The 21360-nt window shown below is 38.6% G+C and overlaps 1 protein-coding gene across 1 annotated transcript in view; it reads right to left on the bottom strand.

Moving 5' to 3' along the window:
• Window positions 1-1012: 1012 nt before the first annotated feature.
• The window catches only part of ST18 (suppression of tumorigenicity 18, zinc finger), a 168495-nt gene continuing 148147 nt past the window's right edge, over window positions 1013-21360 (bottom strand). Inside the window, exons 14-23 of the mRNA XM_010006810.1 lie at window positions 19201-19316; window positions 16001-16063; window positions 15197-15265; window positions 9272-9334; window positions 9096-9176; window positions 7862-8083; window positions 5829-5917; window positions 4453-4556; window positions 2039-2182; window positions 1013-1226 (exon numbers count right to left, since the gene is read on the bottom strand). Of these exons, the coding sequence (XP_010005112.1) occupies window positions 1086-1226; window positions 2039-2182; window positions 4453-4556; window positions 5829-5917; window positions 7862-8083; window positions 9096-9176; window positions 9272-9334; window positions 15197-15265; window positions 16001-16063; window positions 19201-19316 (1092 nt within the window). The 3' untranslated portion in view covers window positions 1013-1085. The remainder of the gene's footprint in view (window positions 1227-2038; window positions 2183-4452; window positions 4557-5828; window positions 5918-7861; window positions 8084-9095; window positions 9177-9271; window positions 9335-15196; window positions 15266-16000; window positions 16064-19200; window positions 19317-21360) is intronic.

Below are 21360 nucleotides of genomic sequence, written 5' to 3'. Positions count from 1 at the left end.
TCAGAGATAATTGTCATTTCCATCCATGAGCTAACTGCGAAAAAACTGCAGTGATAAAATAAATCTGAAGTCCTCTTGAAGCATTTTAAATAACCATTCGCATAGGCTAAATCACACAGCCAAGTCAAGTGCTTTGCTGATTGCTATATTTCATTATTGCTAACATATTCTTTAACACACTGTTTTCCAGCATACTGTGCTTTTAAGAGCCCAAGTTCCCCACTAGTGGGAGCCGTTTATCTTCTCATTCCATGCATCTTCACATCTCGTGTTACCGCAAACCCATTTCTGATACAAAGCCATTATAAAAAAGCAGGATGTGAGGAAAATAAAACTAGAACCATGGTTCAATATTTCATTATTGCTAACATATTCTTTAACACACTGTTTTCCAGCATACTGTGCTTTTAAGAGCCCAAGTTCCCCACTAGTGGGAGCCGTTTATCTTCTCATTCCATGCATCTTCACATCTCGTGTTACCGCAAACCCATTTCTGATACAAAGCCATTATAAAAAAGCAGGATGTGAGGAAAATAAAACTAGAACCATGGTTCAGTCATTTGTTACTTTCATAAGGTTTTTTTTTTTTTTTTTCTTCCTGTACAAACCCAGCATGTTATTTAATTTACAGTATAACTTTTCAGTCTATTTAAAATCCCGTTGGAAAATAAATTAATAAACACATTTGTAAAAATATGGCAGGCCGCAAAAATGCTGTTAAAAGATAAAAAAACACAACTCTTTGATTAGAAATAAATAAAAAATATAAAAAATAGTTGCACACACTTTTTACATTCACTTTACAAAAACTGAGTGCAAAAGAAGAAAAAAAAGGAATTGTACTGAAATAAATACAATATACTAACAGAGTGCATTGCTGTTAATACAAATAGTCTGTTGTGGTTTTATTCTTTCTTTTTTTTTTTTTTTTTCTTTTTATGTCAGCTGGGAAAAAATTAGTGCAATGTTGCAACTGTAAATGCAGCATGGCAACCTACACCCCTTAGCAGTACATGAACTCCTAACAGATCCATCTGGAGTTTACTGCTGTTAAGTAATTTCTGTTGCCCAGCAGCTTTCACATCCTACACATGGATGCCCTTCACTGCCTGTTTGATACTTTCCAGCAGAGCTTTGCATTCGGGGGAATAGTCCCGTTCCAGATTGCTGTACATGTCTGTGAGTGTATTTACATATGCTTCGAAATTCTGCTCACTGATTGGCCCCTAAATGAAGACAAAACAGATTATAATTGTAGGAGTGAAAATTAAGGCCAAAAAACCCCCCAAACACTCAACCCCAAAGCATGGCGAAGCAGTGATATGGCAAATGGGGAGAAGCTGTAAACAGGGCAGCCATCCAAATTAGTGGAGGGGTATGTAGAAATGAAGGGAGCTGCATGTGCTGGGGGAACCACACAATCTCCAAGCAAGGAAAGGACTTGGAGATACTATCATCAGTGTAACTTGCTTTTTTGTTGTGGCCTGTTTGGATCTGGGATTGTGGCTGACATCCCCATAACTCTTCTCACCTAATTTCCCAGTGGCACTCTTGAGACTGGGAAAGGTGACTGTGACTCTGGAGACCCAAGTACCTTTGTGAATTTGGCCTGTATTTGCAAGTTAGACACCAAGGACCTGGACTTTTTGAGAAGGTACAGCTTTTTTTGGCTCCAGAAAAATCACCTGTATGAAAGAGCTTAAAGTTTTGATCTAGGAGCAGAGTAAATAAAGGTTCTCGCTGTGAAGTTTTCACTCTTTGTGCAGGGTGGACATTCAGATAGGGAGGGATGAGGGAAAAGCCTGTCCTGCAGAGTGCAGTACAGAGCAGAGATACCAGGGCTGGCTTGGTCCTGGAAGCAACTGTGCCTGCCATCACACAGATTTCATGATCCAGCATTTCTGCACAGTAAATTAGGCTAAAAAAGCTCTGATAACGCAGCTCCAGTGCTCCTGCTGGTCCCTGAGCTTGCTCATCTGCTTCAAGTGCTGGCAAAACAGTCTCAAAGAAGGTGTGAAGCTGCTGGCTGTGGTCTTACCATCTGTGGAAGCTGAATGTCAGCAAGGCTGGAGATGAGGGCTTGGCTTAAGCCAGCTAGCTCCTTCAACAGGCTCTCATTGTTCTGCTCTATGAGTTTGTTCTCTTCTTCTATGGTTTTCAAATTGCTCTCCATAGATGTAATCTGAAACACAACAGCAAGAACAAACAGAAACAGACCCTTGTCACTGAAGTTTGCACCCAAAACAGTAGTCGTGTGATCATGAGAAAAGCTGCAATGGATCTGAAACTCAGTTCTGTTTCTCCACAGAATATTCAGCACAAGGAAGAGGTTGTACTCAATTTGAACCGATGGACTTTGCTGTTGGTTCACGGAGAAACCCTGTGGCAGTGAGGCACTGGAGAGTGCCCTGCAGTAGGAGAAAGGAGTTCGGCAGAGAGGGGAAGTTCTCTGTGGAGCTGGAATGCTGAGTGTGGCCGCAGGCCTGGCAGAGGGAAGGAGAAAGGCAGCTTATGTTTACATTGTTGTCCTGCTCTTACAGCAACCCTGCTAATTGACCACAATAGCAAGGGGATGGGTATTAGCTGTTGTGCTACTTTCCTGCCCTGCTCCTGGGTGGAGGGCAGAGCTGTAGGCTGGTTGGGATTAGCGGCAGGGCTAGCACTGGAAACAATAAGAGAAAAAGAGTGGAAAGGAAACCGAGGTTGAGCGCAGAACCATCGTTGCAAAGATGATCTCTGAACAACAGATTGGAAACAAGGAGTTTGGTAAGAGCAGGAGAAAGTATTTGAGGTAGCAAAACAGTATCCTTTTAGCATGAGAGCCCTGGGATTCTACTCAGCTCTTAAGACTTGTATGTCAAAATCAGTGCTGAAAAACTGAATGCATCAGTGGCAGTGTCTGGCTCCCTTCTGCCCAGCTGCCCCCCTGCAGCAGGCAGGGACGCAGCAGGGCAGGGCAGAACCAAGAGCTGCCACCACTGTGCCTGGCCAGGGCTCTGCAAGAAACAGGGCCATGGAGTTGCACCCATGGCTGTTACATTCACCGGTCTCCTCATTAGCATGCACATCTCTGCACTATAGAAATGTCCCTTGCTGTGGCCACCGGACTTTCCTTCCTCACACACCGGTCACACATCTGAACTGTCCCCAGGGACAGGAACCCTTTTTGACTGCCTGCTATCCACTGCAACCTGTCCTCCTGAGGGTACTCACAGAAGCCTAACATCCAGCTGGGCCACATTGAAAGGAAACAGAGCAAGCCATGTAGGAGGTGTTGCTTCAGCTGTAGTTCAGTTCAGACTTTAATGGTCAAAATGCCATCACCAGGGAGCAAATCAGAGGAGACAGATATCTGATGGCATAAACTACGTGTTCTCTGTGCAAATAGCACAGTGACCACCAGAAAGAACTGAAGCAAATGTCCAGTGACACTGAACATTATCCCCTCCCTCACTGCTGTGCAATTTGGGATGGATATCCCCAAAACACTTGCAGTGTGAAGCCAGATCACTTAGATGCAGCATAAACTTGACCTTTATTTAGACCATACACACAATGTTTATTACACAACCAGGAAGAATTAACACTCCAGTGTGGCAGAAATATAGAGGGGTATGGTTACATTCAGTTTGGTTTAGATCAGTTTAGACTTATATTCAGTTCCCAGAGCTCATTTAGGAACGTTTTTCTTAAACTTATTCCTAAAATAATAAGCAAGCTTCCTCTCTTGCTTTTACTCAGTCTTCCCAGGTGACTCTCAGGTGCATACTGGAGTCTCTGTAGGGATGACCATATTAAGCATACTCCATAGAACCACTATCAGTGTCTTAAAGCCAACTTAATCCCTTCAGTATACAAAGGAGCAAAAGAGAATTACTCTTTTCCATAGCTCCCATTAAGCTACTCTGCTACACAATTTAGTAAAAGACATCCATTCTTTACCAGGTGTTGCCTGGAGGCAAAATTCAGACCATTTGAATAAACGACAGTGGGTGAACTGAACTGGGAGATTTTCTTACTACACATAAGAATAAAGTCAACTTGCATTAAGAGTTAGAGTATGCTGGTAAGAGGTAATATCCTCCCTAAAAACCACAGTCATTGGATTCTGCACAGTTTGGTCAACAGATGTTTGGTCAACAAAGTAAAACCTTTGTTTGGTAAATATGTTTTTTCTGCTTGCCAAGATTAGCTCCAAACTGCCTTGAATTTTTCTTTCACCAAATCTTTAAGATAATACCCTTCAATCTGCTGATGATTTACAGAATACAAAGAAACAAAAACTTGATTAAAAAACATGTAAGATTTGGGTACTTTTCAGTGCCACAGGGTGATGGGTAAACAAGTGCACAGGAGACCATGTTTAAATGTAATGTTTGCATAGCATTTAATTTCTTTATTGTGCTTAAATATAGCATACAAAAAGGTAAAACTTTCATATAAATGTCATACCTGGGTTTGAAGTTTCATCATGTCAGCTTCAATTTTAAGATTGGATTCATTCAGTTCTTTTATTTCCTCATCCAAGTGTCTGATTTCTTCATCACTCTCAATACCTGCAAATAGTTGAAAATCAGGTTTTAAGTGTCCATATGTAAATTATATATGAGTAACAAGCTGTGTTACCTGTTACTGAATAAGATGAAGATAAAAGCTTTTGATCAAACTATTGATCCTTAAATTGCATCTTACTTTGCTTTTACTGTCAAAATTGTTTCCTAGCTGTAAAACACCTATATAAGCTGAAACACAGAAGGGGCTTCCTGAGTCTTTGTGCTTCACAATCCTCTTTTTCCAGTGCAACATAAAACTACAACCTGGAAGTTACAGAAAGGCAAAAATTGCCTACAAAGAGGAAAGTTTATAATAAAATATGAAATCGTATTTGCAATGGCATTTTTGTTTTGATTTAAAATAAATGCTACAGCAAGCCTTTTGCAGGGAACAGAAAAAAATCTCCACTATTATAATTACTGACTTCAGTAAGCTCATCTGTACCTGCTTTTGATCTTGCAAGAAGTTCTATGGGGGCAAATCTCTGTGCAGAATAACTTCAAGAAAACTACTGAACTGCTACAACTCCTGGCAACATGTCCCTCTTTCTGCTTAGTGTCACTCTGAGATTATCTCTGCCTAGAGATTTGTGCCGCTGTTGTCATTTATCCATAAAACCCAGTTCAGAGCCCTAAACTGAGTCTATGGGGGAGCCAGCTTGGGAACTGTTAGCAGCAGGCCCTGCCCCAGTGAAAACATGGACACAGGGATGCAAACTAGTTTGCCCAACATAAACATGACCGTTTTCCTCAGCAGTTGGAAGCATAAAGACTAAGTTCCCTGAACCTGGCCCAATGCCCAACTTTCTAAAGCACGCTGTATAAGAAAGGAGACTCCTACGTATTTCCCCTTCTAGCTATTTGGTAATAACACTTGGGTGTCTGTCCAAGTACTGCACGGATACTAAACCATGTAGTATTCAACTTAGGGATGGAGTCAATATGTATTCCTTCTTACCTTGGTCATCAGATAGCTAAGTCCTTCTGACCTATAACTACTAATTTGTAAACAATAATAATATTGAAAGCATCTCCAAATAAACTAAAAAATAAGCTCTGAGATGAGAGCATACTCTCAATGTTATCATGATGGAAATGAGAATAATTTTATAATCTCTCATGCAAATATTTTTTATATTCAAGATTTGTTATTATTAGAGACAATTGAAAGGAGTGAGAATTAATGCCAGAATGGCACAAAAGGGCATAAGTATAAATGGGAGTCAGGGCCCTTCTATCTAAATAAATGTCATCATCTTTTACAAATCTCCTTACCACCACTTGCTTTAAGCTTGATAGTCATTAATTCTTCCGAAATTTTGCCCTTTTTTATGGCTTGTGCATTCAGAGGACAACCAGACAGGCTGAAACAGATAGGAAAAAAACATTAGCACCCACTTGAAAATGGCAACAATCCTTTCAGGCAATATTATCATGCACTTGGACAGACCTCTGTACCTAAGGTCACATCAGTATCTCCATTATAGCATAGCTTCAGGGAATGACATAACTCATAAAGAGCCATTTAACTATATATTCTAGCTTGAAAATTGGCACTGAAATCTAACTTATAAGTAAACAACTCTTAAGTTTATTTCAGAATAATCAAAATAACAATGGCAGCTACTGCTAAGTTGTGTGAAGATACACTGACAGAATTCTTGAAATTCCAACACATATAAATTAAAACTGTTTATTGTTTTTATTGAGGGCTTGTGCCCCTGAGGAGAGAGGCAGTATGGTCCTTTAAAATGGCAAGTTTATTGTCCAAAAAAAAATATTTCGGTAACACTAAGATTTCCACACTGCTTAACTATTGTATCATTTTGTTTATACATAATAATGATCAATACAATAATAACTCTAGATATACCCTATAGAGTATAATAGCTTTTTTGAATGATTCTATTATATAGTCAGTGTGTTTTTTAACCACTGCTCACTTTAAATTATGTTTTGCTACTTCAAAGCTTACAATTTCATCAGCTGGTAATTATCTGAGGAAATTTTTATAGCTCACTAAAGAGCTAAGGTGAATTGCACTGTCTTAATACTACCTTTATAAATAACAAAGAAGAAATACTCATATGCTGAAGAACAAGCAGAAGAATTTGAATTCAGATGTAGCCAAGTAACGAGTGAAGGAAAATTTCATTCCACAGGAAAACAGTTGATTTTTATGCGTGTGTAAAAATAAAAAAACCTCAACATTCTAAGAGACATGGTGATTCCACATGGGGGGAGGGGGGGGGCAGGAAGCTTTTGTGGGTTAAAATTAACTTCATACTAAAAGCTATATTGGTAAAGATACTAGTTCTCCAGCTCTAAAAAATGCTGCTTCATATCTTTACCTAGAGCACATAGCTAATGGGAAGAATATCTCAAATCCATGGATTACTTGTAAGTTTCCAAATGTCCTTGAAAAAGATGTCATATCATAAAGCTAGATTTGCTACCTCCTTTTAACCAACATGATCTTGACGGTGGTCCAGCTGTATGTATAAGCTGGTTAGAAAGGGTGTTTATTGCTACTAGTTATATGTGTGATTCCTAGTTTGTAAGGATAGTTTTCTTTGTAAGATTATTAAAACTTGTGTAATCCATATGGGTTCTACACATTTACTTTTTCTTTTTTTTTTTTTTTTTTTTTGTGGTTTTAACTTTTTAAAACAAACTCACACAATGTAGTATACTCTGGCTTTTAGAAATCACTTTGCTCTTAAAAGTTTTATCAAGCAAATATGACTCAGAACAGTTGGAAAGGCAAGAAAATCTATTTATGAAATTTTTAACCTGTCATGTTTAATAGAAAATTTCATCCTTTTGGCTACCCAACATTTTCTTTTTTTTTTTTTTTTTTTTTTTTTTTGTGGTTCTAGCTATTTAAATACAAAGTTTATGAAAACAGTTTTTCCACAAGTAGAAAAAGGAAATTAATGCAGCCATTGCCCTTGCAAAATCTTTTCTGGTGACATTTTAATGATATTTGCATTTTGTGTAAAAGATATACAGACATAACTTCATATTTGCCCAGGAAATAACTATTAAATTTTAAACCATATAGAAACTGTGTAGATCAGAAGAAAAGACCTTGCAAATTCACACTGCAATGGGACAGAGAAAAAGAGTAAAAAGTTGATCCCAAATCTCCAAAAGTTATTCTGATTCATACTATTTCAGCTGCAATGTAAACTAGGTTGTTACTTAAAAGACTTTAGCACAATTTATTCAGATTGTAACCTCACATGTTGCCAATTCAACAGTGGAATGTTAAGGAAAAATAAAAAAGAGAAAACACAAAATTATACCTTCTGTGGGTGACAAAAACATTATTAACATGACCCAGCCCGTTGCAGCCTGGCAAAGGACAGTGTGGCAGCTCTTGTTTGTTCAGTTTCCAGGATAGTGAAGACCCATTGACAGGACTCTCCTTCTGTCTCTTGGCAGCCAAAGGACAACCAGAAGCAGTGCGATGAGAAGTGTATTTACCTGATATGTGACCTTGGCCATCACAGCCTATCACTGGACATCTACAGAAACACAGCAAAAGAATCCCCATTTTCACTGGAGAAAACCAGCAAAGACAGTCTCAAGAAAGTCCAGGAAAATAATTCCAGCTGCCTGTGACACTTTGCATTAATGGATTAAGACTCAATCCCTAGGGGCACACTGTACCTGAGCATCCAATTCATGTCAAGCTGAGTTATGGGGGTTCAGCTGATGTTGAGATTAGGCAATTTAAAATACAGTTGTATGGCCTAAGAAACTAAAACATTCATTTAGATAGTATTTTTTACCAGAAAAGAAAATTGAAAATCCATCACAGGCAATAAATCATACTTCTACAAGTGTGTAGGAAGTCAACATTCCCTCCTCTCTATCTAGGTTTCTGTCATGAAGCAGAGGGTGAGCTCCTGTAACTTGAAAACATGTATTATCTCATGCAAATACTTGCAAAGAAAGGTTTGGAATTTTTTTGCTTTAGTCTGTCAGTGTTAAGAAGCCTCTCATATACCATTAGCTAGTATTAAGAACAACATCATGTGCAAATGAACTTTCTTATCTATATTCTGGCAGTAATAATTTACTGATTTTATGGGAATGTGCATTGAAGTCAGAAATGTAGTGAATCTCTACTAAGTGAAATTTTAATTTATCTATAGACAAAAGACATGAGACATACATTTGAGTTCTCTGGGACTTAGTTTTAGGGTGTTACTCTGATTTAGTTACCTGACACTTCAAGACTTCCCCACAGGGAGAAATAATTTGTTTACCTTCATTTTGTCAAATTTTCATAGCACCATTTAAAATAATTGTACCAATGCAAGCAGACATAGCAATGCTTTGTCACTTTTCAAGCTCGTAGGTGATGGACTCCACCAGCTTTGTTACAAGCAGAAACACTTAGTTCTGCTCCAGCTCTAGGCCATATCCTCAAATGGCTCAGATTAACTGGAGTACCTCCTGTGACGCCTCAAACCCTGAGCTTTATGGGCTTGTTTCTCCCTCCACTGGTGGTAGAACCACTTTTTTACTCACTTAAGTTCAGGATCTTCTTTTTCTTCCTTGGTAGGAGTCACTTTGAGACCTCCTTTCCTGGCTCGAGGACAGCCAGATAAGCTGAAAGAAGCACACAGAATAAAAACCACATCTTGTTGCTACTGCTTACCCAGACCCCTGAGTGCTGCAGTCTCATGAGATGGGATTGTTTTTACCTTCTGTGGGATGCATAGTTCCCTGTCACATGACCAGAGCCGTCACAGCCAGGTGTTGGGCACCTATGGAATAATACAGGGAGCTTAAAAAATACAGCTTCAAAGGCACACAGTAAATAACGAGTACATACTACATTTTGTCTACTGTGGAAGAGTGAACTGCAGAGCTTTTGTTGAATAATTAAAGCTACTTCTTGCTTGTATTTAAATAGCAGTCTCTTCTCATTGTTTTGTTTTTGGTTTGTTTTTTTCTTTTACAACAGAGTTTTAGTAAGGAATGTGAAATATATTGCATATGATGTGTAGTTTTAATTAGTTTATAATACTGTATACACCAAGTGTTTTTCCCTGTAGAAGATTAACATTAACCCCCCCCCACCCCCGACAAAACAGCTTGATATAGATCTATTTGTAAATTTACTTTTATGTGTTTGTTTGCTATTCTTCTGATGTTTTCAGGTACAGATATAAATAAGCATTTTGGCAGTATTTACAGAAGGGAAAACAGAAGCAGAGAAGCAGTTTTACTTTTGAGCATTTGTACGAGAGCCAGAATTTGAATTTAGCAATTTGTATATTCTACCACTGTAAGCATACAATAGCTTTCTAGCACTAGATTCAACTGGGCATTCAGTTTAGCAATTGGATTATGCTTATGTCTCAGAGTTAAGGGGTTTCTGTGTGTGTGTGTAACAAACAAGCCCTTTCAAGTGTGAATGTTTAATGCTAAAACATCCACACAGCAAAAAGAAACCTCCCAGTTACTGTGATTTTGATGCTGGTTTGGAAGGGTAGGTTTCTTGCTTCTTGCTTGCTGGCCATACATGAAAAGGTACTCCAAAAGCCTAATGGAGTCAGTAGGTCTTTCCCACTGACTTCTGGGGGGTTTGGAGCAGGACTTTACTGGTAACACCTTTGACCTCAGAAGTTCACATATATATGTATGTATGTATGTATACATATATTTATATATATATATGTAGGCACTGCAGTATAGGAAGGACATTGAGGTGCTGGAGAGGGTGCAGAGAAGGGCAGCTAGGCCAGTTAGGGGTCTGGAGAGCAGGTCTTATGAGGAGAAGCTGAGGGAGCTGTGGCTGTTCAGCCTGGAGAAGTTGTTGCTCTCTACAAATACCTGAAAGGAGGTTGTAGTGAGGCCTCTTCTTCCTAGTAAATAATGGCAGGACTAGAGGAAATGGCCTGAAGCTGTGGCGGGGGAGGTTTAGATTGGATATTAGGGAGAATTTCTCAACTGATAGAGCGGTGAGGCATTAGAACCGGCTGCCCAGGGAGGCGGGGGAGATACCACCCCTGGAGTTGTTAAAAAAACAGGTAGATGTGGTGCTTTGGAAGATGTTTTAGTCGTCATGAGGATGCAGGGTTCATGATTGGACTTAAAGATCTTGAAGGTCTTTTCCAACCTTAATGGTTCTGTGATTCAATTTTACTTGCAATTGTACTTCATCTACCTAAAAATAAAGCAACCTTCTTGGAGAAGGGAACAAAATAGTGAGTACTCACTGAATAGTTACAATAATTTCTGAGAGATTTGTACAAGAATCTGTAATCTACACCCACTTAAGAGTTGGCATCTTTTAGCTTCAGATCCTGAGACCTCTGGCCCTCCAATGTAAATCTGATTTTCTCAGCTCTACACAGGAATCCGTAACAGAGGATGAATCCCTAGGCTGGGGCACAAGTTCAAACTCATTAGTCAATTAAAAGCTGATGAAGATCCACAGTATGACTGACTGTAAGGCAGCACATTGTTGCCATATCTTGTATTATGGAATTTCACCATCCACACAAAGGTATAACCAGTATTTTGAAAACCTGACCCAGTGATCAAGCTTAATTGTCTGTCAAATGAAGCGTCTTACTAATTTGTCAGTAGTCCACCAGAAATATCATCTAATAATTTAATCAGTATTGATAATATCTCAGCCTCAAGTCTTTAATTACCTCAGGAATACCTTGGATTCTAATCTGGTTATGAAATCTGTATGCTTCCAGAAATTGTAAATACAGATGGAGAGATTTAAATTTAGTTCAGTGCTTTTTCTAAGTCCATAATTCTCAGACTCTCAGATCTTAATGTCTTCCACAAAGAGTTCTTACTGCATTAAAATCCACATCCAGTCTATGTGAACAGTTCTTCCATCTGTGATATCGGATAAAACTAGTAGCCAAAATTACTACCCATAGTATTTGGCAGGTGTTCTGGATTTACTTGGGAGCTTTCAAACTCTCCAGACATCTGCCCTTGCTGCCTGCTCCACATGACATTGTGCCCAGTCCTTGTCCCGCAGTCAGACAGGTCAACATTTAGTTCTACAAAGCCAAACACATCTGACACTCTGCAACCCATCCTCTACCTTCACTGTCAGTGTGAGTCATGTGGTTCTGCCAAAATATTTGCTTGAGGTGCAGCTGCACCAAGGCCAAGTAGATGGGCAGGATCACCTTCCTGGTCCTACTGGTCACACTGTTCCTGATGCAGGCCAGGATGGCGTTGGCCTTCTTGGCCACCTGGGCACACTGCTGACTCATGTTCAGTTGGCTGTCAGTCAGCAGCCCCAGATCCCTTTCTTCTGGGCAGCTCTCCAGCCACTCCTTCCTGAGCCTGTAGTTCTGCCGGGGGTCATTGTGGCCCAGCTGCAGTACCCGACATTTGGCCTTATTGAAACTCATACATTTGGCCTTGGCCCATTGATCAAGCCTATCTAGGCCCCTCTGAAGAGCCTCTTTACCCTCAAGCAGATCAACACTTCTATCCAGCTTTGTGTCATCTGCAAACTTACTGAGGATGCACTCTATCCCCTCATCCAAATAATCAATAAAGATGTTAAACAGAAGCAGTTCGAGCACTGAGCTCTGGAGAACACTGCTCAGGACTGGCCGTGAACTGGATTTAACTCAATTGAACATAACGCTTTGGATCTGGATGTCCAACCAGTTTTTTATCCAACAAAGCATGTGCACATCCAAGCCACGAGCAGCCAGCTTCTCCAGGAAAATGCTGTGGGAAACCTTGTCAAAGGCCTTGCTAAAGTCAAGGCAGACAACCTCCACAACTCTTCTCTTTCCCAATAAACAAGTCACCCTGCCATAGAAGGAGATAATATTAGTGAAACAGGACCTGCCCTTCATGAACCCATGCTGACTGGGCCTGATCAGTGGGTTGTCCTGAATGTGTCGCATAATGTTACTCAAGATGATCTGCTCCATCAGACTCCCCTGCACCAAAATCAAACTAATAGGCCTGTAACTTCCATGATCATCCTTTAATCCCTTCTTATATATAGGGGTTATGTTGGCTGATTACTAATCTGCTGGTACCTCTCCAGAGGTACACAGAACTGCAGATGTAGGAGCATTTCTGGTACTTGTACAGAGTCACAGAAGCACCAAAGCTGGAAAAGACCTTTTTGATTATCAAGTCCAGCCTATCCTCCCTAGAAAGCTCACAGGGATGCTTGGATATGAACTGTAGTTAAGGCAAACCCACAAAGGTGACCTAAGAATACCCTTAGCTGAAATATGTCATGCCACCTATGGAATATTGATCAATAACAACATGCTGGGTGAAACCTCGAGAAATCTAGAAAGACCACTACACTGTCTCCTAAAAATTGTCATTTCACCACTGCAACAACTTGTCTAAGGATAGGATTGACTACCTATTCCTTAAAGTTTCTAAATTCTAATAAAATATCTTTCTAAAATACACTTTTATAATTCTTCAAGAGTTAATAAGAAATCTATTTGGTGAAAGAGGATAATCAGTCATAATTATCTCTTATAGTTTTAAAATCTGAGTCATCAGCTATAACATGTTTTAATTTGACCACTTTAGATTGCCCCATGCAGCAAGACTCCTGGGATAAAAAAAATTCTTGAATCTGACTCAAAGGTTCACTTTCTGAACAGATCTTCCTTATTTTCAAACTGTAGATCACATGGAAGCCTTGCATCTTTTCTGGCTTAGAGTTTCACAATCCAAGCCAAAATCGTATCTTGATTCTGGCAAATTAAACAAGAAAAACATTTGGAAAAAAATACAGAGCTTTTTCATATTCATGCCTAACTACATGAGGGTACTTTTGTGGCCTGATTCAAGAGCATTTATGCCCTTTGCTTACACAGCAATAGTAAAATTAACCATTGATATTACTATACTATACCAGTTCAAGTATGATAGGAGTTTTTGGCGTAAGATTCCATTTATCCAATACTTATCAAAAGCAGAATTTTGTTTAAAATTTCACCTGAACTATATTTTCAGGAAGCTAAAATAAGGTGATGCATTTGTGGAGAATAATTTTATTTAGCCCTTTTTCCTTTTACAAATTGTCTGTGAACAGATTTTGATTTTTGCTCTTTTTCAAGCTAATTGAAATTAAATGCTAAGTGCTTTATACAACATATTTCTGTCTGTGAAATGTCCATGAACTTTGACTTTGTCTTTCACAACTCACTTATTATACATGGCATACAGTGTGCAGTTTGTCATTTAAGTCATATGCTGTTGCTCCTCTTTCCTTATGGCATGACCAAAACTCTAGAAGCTTTAGTGGAAAAATAACCATATTGGTATGCAAAGGGGGAAGCTACATGAGGAGTAACTATTCAAAATATTTGTGTGAGTGTCTATGTATGGAAGAAAGCCAACAAAAGCAGGGACAAATACATGTGACTCAGCAAACAGTTTCAAATTTGTCAGCATTTTTACGAGTCATCCCTGTGCTGCTTTTTTTAAAGTAAAGTAAACCTAAATTTTATACATTTGAGTCTCAGTGGTGGAAAAAATGAATCGTTGTGCCAGTGTGCCAGTTTAGCTTCTGGCTTTAGGAACTACTTTGAAGAGTTGTCCATAGAAATGGCCTTTCTTTGTCATTTTGTTGCACCTCCAGTGGTCTCAACACCATAGGTACCACCAGTTCAGTATTTTGTTTCTAATTCAAGTTGTAAGACTAAGGCATAAGGCCACTAGCATTTGATCTTTGGACGCTAAACTCTGAGTCAAACCTAAACGTAGTCACACCTACTATTAATACCATTAGGACAGTGTAGCAGTGCCATGCTCACACTTTATTTTCTTATACCTGGACTAGAGATGAACCTAAAGGACAGAAAGGACAGCCATGGGATTCTACTCTTTTACATGCATATATGAGTTTTTCCAAGCTATCTATTATGGGATCCAATTTACAAGTTGCAGAGGGAAAGCTATGAAAGAACTCTAATTATCCTTTCCTCTTCCCCACATCCTTATTGACAAAACCAATTCAATGACTAGATGACTGGTTGCCAGTGCATCTCTTGACTGCAGATTTTTGAAATATTCATATGTCCCTATACATCTGTCTATATAGCAGAATGTGCACAGTCCTTTTGTAAGTGACATTTCATGGTGAGAATTATGCCAGCACAAAATCATATGACTTGATGTCTGCTTCAGTGACATTATACTTATAGTATACGGCAGTGAACGATAGAAAATTATTCACCAGAGTTCTGGTCTCATTTGTAGATTCATCCTAGCTAGATTTATTTCTAACTAAATATTTCTAATTTATTCTAACTGAATCAGAGAGACTTATTTGCCAGACCAGTCTTACATTTTAGATATTTTCTATTTCTCTCTGATTCAGAAATACTGTGAGAGCAGCATTTCTCCTAGTGTTTACAATTTTTTCCCCCAGGTCCCAGTTAATTCACAAAAATAAAGGGATATAAAAATAATTAATAACAAATGGAGAAAATGGAATTCCAATTTACTCAAAAGCTTTCAAACCAACTCCCTTCAAACTTCAGACAAAGGTTTGATGTAGCTCAGAGCAATGTAAATAAATAACTGCACTAACATAGGGGACATATTAATGGAATATAAATAACAACATCTGTGATATTATCAATACTTACTTAAGCTCCTGAGAGTTAGCAGCCATAAGGGATTTCAGTGTCTTGTCAGCTAATGGGCACCCAGAAACACTGAAAAAAACCCAATGTGAAATGTTTTACTAAAACAGAATATTTTTCCCTAAATCAGCAACCTCTGGACAATCTATGACTTATCATGGGATAAAGGATATCCTCAAATATTTGCTCTTGGCAAAGGAAGAGCAGCCAATATCAGTTCTTATATTATTGGAAGGATATTGGGTTAAGACCAAAGGCTCTGTAAAGCTTTGAATGGGAAGGCAGCTCTACACAGAGTCCTTCCTTTAAGTTTCCTACAGGAAGGACAAGTAAAGCACCTGGTCCACATGGCTGGGAAAAAGCAGAAATTGTTTCCATTCTACTCTTAAAAAGGCAAGAAATTATTGTTTCAACCCCTAGACTGACAGTAGGCTACTCTGAGGAAAATATATAGCATCCTCAGATTATATTAGCAGATTTATAAATTTCAAAGCCATTTCTGGAGAGATTTGCAGAAACCTCATTTTAAATCTCACGCACCAGCATCTGTACAGAAAGTGTTTGTACACTTAGGGAAATGCAAACTTTATTAAATGACTTATCTACATCTCTCAGCTAAGGAATGCAGCTACAGCAATAATGCTGCTTAACTCCACCAGTACATTGAGTCTAAGCCTTCACAAACTATACCAAGAACAGGGAAAACAGCCACATTTCAGTATGGATCACTTTATGCAAATTATTTGTTTAGTATAAAAATGTTCAAAGTAGCTCTATTTCCTCTTTAGGCTTCCTGTTGTTTCTTACCTGCGATGTGATGCATAGTTTCCCGTTACATGACCGCTACCATCACATCCTGGAGTTGGACAGCTATGCACAGAACATGCAATGAGAAATTAAAGCACATATAATACACTCCACAGCTCACCCTACCTTTCAATGAATTATATTATCATCCTTAGGACAATCATATTCATCATTACACTACAGAAAACTAGCAAAACTTACATGATACTTTTAGTTTTCATTTATTACTTGAAGCATAAATGGAAAAAAAGCTTCCCTATTTCCTATGAAAATGAGTTTTAAAAAAAATATATATGTTTTTTGTGTTTGTTTTTTTTTTTCTTTTTCCCAATTGTACAATGCAAAGCCACCATGCTTTGTGTAGATTTTTTGGTTATGACTTAGGTTCTTAAAAGGACAGTTTTGTTACCGGTACCAAATTTTGACAGCAATTCATAAATGCTGGGGTTGAAGTTTCTGACCGGACCTCCTGTATAACAGATGCCAGAGAACAGTAATATCCAAAATAAATCCCTCAGCTTCTGACTATAATAAGGCACCTTCTTGAGAAACACATCTGAGTTTATTTGCTGAATTAAGGGAGAAATTAGGTGTCATGGTTGCTTGCAGAACAGAAAGCACATCAAGCTTACACAGCTGAAGCTCAGAATGAGCACAGAAGTTTTCCAAGATGTGTCTCAGCTGAACTGAGAAGTGGTACAAAGGTGGTATGTTTAGCAGACCAGATATAGAATCATAGAATCATTAAGGTTGGAAAGACAAAGACCTTCAAGATGAAGTCCAACTAATCCAACTACCATAATCACTAACTGTATCCTGAAGTGACACATCTAAATGCTTCTTAAACACGTCCAGCCATGGTGGCTCCACCACCTCCCTGTGCAGCCCATTCCAACGCCTCACCACAATTTCAGTAAAGAATTTTTTCTTAATATCCAACCTACACCTCCCCTGGGACATCTTAAACTCATTTCCTCTGGTCTTTTCACTAGTTACTTGGGACAAGACCCCAACACTTGCCTTTCTGTTCATTTATACTCACAGATGGAACTATGACCTGGAGAAGACATTATAGCTTCTGTTTTTCGTCAGCTTTTCTTCAGTCATAGCCCTGAGCTCATTTATCAAGCTGAATACAGTCCTCTGCAAAAGGTCAGAGATCTCAAGAAATATAATTTGTGCATGAAGAGGGAAAGGTAGGTGAATTAAGTGTATACTTCTGCAGTATTTTTAAACACTAACACCAACTCTGCAGAATCACCCTATAGAGTTCTGTTTCTTTCTCTGGGCACACAGATAAGAAGGGCAAGCAGAAGATGTACAAAAACTTTTAGCTAGTGTTCAATCCTAAAAAATAAGGGCTACCTGAGATCCTCAGCTGTCTATTTTCTCTGAGCTGGCAAAGTGCCAGGAAGTTTTTCAAATCTGTAAAAAAGCCTTAGGAAGACATCAGCCTCATTTTCACAGCACATTTCAACCATGAGAAATGTAGTTATGGGCAAGAGAATTAACATAGAAAAATAAAAAGCACACACTAGTAGGTGGTGTCCAAACCACAGTTCACTGCAACTGAGATAACTATGTCAGATTTATTTCTCTGCAAGTGCTTATGTCATTTTTAAAAATTCCTCATGATGGAGCCACCTGTATTGAATTGTTCTGTGTAAGTTTTGAGCTCAATAGGATAAAAATACAGTCTGTTTCCTATATTACTTATAGGTTCTTCTGATAAACTGAAACTGTGTCTTTAATTTTCTGGACAGCTGCATTTTAGATATGTATTTCTACTCACTCTGAATATAATACACTAAAGCCACTGTAAGCTGATCATTGCTCTAGTAATACTCTGGGCATTACTATTTACAAGAGAAGAAAAGTATTTTACAGACATCTCAAAACAGGTCAATATCACAAAGGAATAAATATGACAAAAGAAAAGCCACTAGTCTTCAACAAATAAACTCTCTGTGATTTTTTTTATTTTTTTTTTTTTATGCATTTGTTTTAGAAGAGGCAAAACAAACCTGACCTGCAGCAATTTAGGTCATGAACTACAGCTGCAGATATAATGTGGTAAGTAGACAACACACAGACTGCATGGCATGAGAGGAAAGAATCACTCTTCACAGCAGCTTGCCCCAGGGAAATGTATGTTCTAGAGACAGAGGTGGATCTAACGGCTTCAGTGACACTGAATCTGGGGAGCAGGACACAAGGTGATGGGATGTGACACATTTATTGATGAGTGAGCCTGCAGTGATATATTACGGACTATCATCACTAAGCAATGCCAAATGCACTTGTATGAAGAGACCTACTCGGGTGTAGGACAAAAAGAAAAGTGCTAGAAATGATTGCTAAGTCCCAATTGACTATCACAGTGAAAACCCTGTGTTGATATCGAAATGAGGTGAATCCAAATGGGTTTTGTGAAGAGCCCAGATGAGATTTTAAAAAGTTATGAGATAGTTGGGACAACTTTACTGAATGATTCTAGACTGAAACAAGCTGTTGCATGCACAAAAGTTTAACATAATTTCTTTGCAGTTTTAGATAGTAAAGTTTTGGAACTTTAAACAAAGCAAATGAGTCTCTTTACTTGGGAAATGAGAACACTATTCTCCTAGAGTGTTAATTTGTGCATCACTGGATTTTCAGCAGGGCAGAATAACTAACTCTGCTTTGAAAGAAGCAGATGAAGGACTTAAACATAGATTTCCTACAGGTTATAACACCCTGGGGTAGTTCCTTCCTTGTGTTTTATCTTTTTATGAACTTTACATGGTTCTTGTCTGAGAAATCCTGAGCACTTCTACACAAGCTCTCAATTAATCTATATTGATGACTGTCCAAATAAAGTTTAATCATGCAAGCATTAGCACAGTCAGTCTGCAGCATGCTACCAACCTGTGTGCTTTGTAGAAGGATCTGTTGCCCATTTGCTACCTTTTCACCTGAGGATTAAGGAGTGATACCTGGTATAACAGTAGTCATGAACCTGTCCTGCACTACCCTGGCTTGCTTCAGCTCCAAACCTCATGTCTATCAAGTTGCAAACCCAGAAGAGGGAACTAACTCACTGCAGTCATGCAAGTCCCCTTGCTCAGCACCTGCAAATCTACTCCAAACCAGCAGTCAGAACAATGACATAGACAGCCTATAACAGGGCAAAGGAAAACATGGTATTTTTTGTGACTCACGTGATGAGTTCCTTTTTGAGATCTCTTGAATGGAGCTTGGGTTTAGGACTTGGTATGGAGACATCTCCTGGATACTTCTTTTCCTCCATGTTTTCTGGAGAGCTCACTGGATCTTTCTGTAATATTAGATGAGAATGTTACTAAAGGTTTCTCTCTTTACGGCCTCTCATATATTAAAAAAATAACTTGCTGCAACAAGAACAGAACGTCATAGAAAAACAGTAAAAACCCCTGACTTTTAAGAAACACCAGAGAGAGATGAAGAAAGTTTCGTACCTCATAGTTTCAAGTTCTCATAGGTAGACTTTTAATAATGTCGTGAAAGTATTTCTGAAGGTAGATGCTGGTTTAAGCCTTATATAGGGAAAACTGGGGTTTGATTTATAAAATGGTGATAAAGGCCAAAGGAAAATGTACAGAGAAAATAAAAATAGTTATTGTTATAGAGTTGCTTGTTGTTTTTTTTTTTTTCTGTGTGAGTAGATCACCTGGTTTTGTATACACTTGAAATGCATACCATTGTACTGTGAATTAAAAAATTGCAATCATAAATTAAAAAAACCCACAATTTTACATCAACATACAAGTACATGCAAACCTTTCAGGTCTGTATAATGGAATGACTTATTGTATTGGTCGAAGAGCAGATTCTTGTTAAAAGTCATAAGAAGAAAACCACTTTTAAATTTTCTTACTAGCAGGCTGCTAAGGTAGTTCTTGATTTCTACTACTTATAGGTTAAAATCATCACTACTGCAGTGCTGTTTGATGGATGGGATGGACGACAAGTATTCACTTCTTTGGGAAGGCATTTTGGAAATTTGGAGTCCTGAAAGGAAATTACATTTTTGTTTTCTGAAGAACCTTCTTTGATCACTTCAAAATAGCTTGGTTTATACTGTTTTGAGAATGAATGCCTTCAGTTATTATTACTTTTATCAAAGACAAGTATTTCCTTTCTGGAGGGTTGCTCATTGGATATTTTATCATTCAAGAATTCTCCAAAACACATAGCATCGATTATCAAAGATTTATTAATCCCTTCTGGGACTTCACGTTGGTTTTGTGACTCAGTTCCAATACTCTCAGGTGGTTATCACCCAGAGATTACCATCTGTGGGAGCAGAAACTGCTGCCTGTAGTTGAGAAGAGAAACTCCCAGCTCCTGCTAAACTCACAGGGCTGCTGCCATAGATGCTCTGGACTTGCGCAGCTGACAACTGTGCCAGGACAGAGGGGCAGGGATGTCTGCAGAGCTGTTAGTGCAGAGCAGAGAGCTGAGGAGAATCTGGACTGAAAACGGAGATTCTGCCTAACGGGACATGTAAGCTCTGCGGGGGCGTTTCTTCTGATAAAGCTTCCATATGGTCCTCAATGCTGGCAGCTCATCTTTGCCTGTTTGGAGACTGGATCCTCAATATGACTTCTTTCTGCTTTCTGGTACTGGCTACCTACTGCCTACTGAAACTCACGCTACACACATGTATAGAAACCATGCCATATAATTGCTGCATCAATTACTATTGATTTTTGCAACCCTATTTGTGGTGTTAGTTTCTTCAGCAATAATCTAATCTGATATAAATATAGAAAGCAAAAATGCATATATCCAGCTTTTCTAAGCACACTTTCATAGTAATTATTGAGTAATTATTTTAAAATTTAAAAAAACAAACCAACAAAAAAACCCAGAACAAAACCAACAAAACAACCCTGATATATTTCAGGCTTTCAGAATGCTATTTCTAAAGGAAAACTTCAGATGAGTAAGAGAGAAAGGTAAAACCAATGAAAGTTATTGTTTAAATATTAGTACAGAAATAAGAGTTGGAAGTCCTCCAAACATGGCCATTAAAATGTTAAAAAAAAACCACAAGTGGAAAAACAGACATCAGCTTTGTTCAAGATTCAAGAAAGCTCAAAGAATGTTTTCCAACACTGAGTGAAATCCTGGTTCCAGTGGCACATGTGGGTGTTTCTTGCCGGTGAAATCTTCAGAATGGTTTAGAGTTTCTGTCCACAATTTCTGATCTGCCTTTCTTATATATACATAAATGCAAGCTCCTAAAGGGACCATAAGCAGTGTAAAATCAAAAGCTTCCAAAAGAAATAAGAAAATGGTGACCTTCCATTGCCAGCTGGAAGGGGTCAGATGTTAAA

Source organism: Chaetura pelagica, unplaced genomic scaffold (assembly GCF_000747805.2).
Source record: "Chaetura pelagica isolate M959 unplaced genomic scaffold, ChaPel_1.0 scaffold109, whole genome shotgun sequence".
In the NCBI taxonomy this organism is placed as follows: domain Eukaryota; kingdom Metazoa; phylum Chordata; class Aves; order Apodiformes; family Apodidae; genus Chaetura; species Chaetura pelagica.
This window is presented reverse-complemented; position numbering and strand designations above follow the sequence as displayed.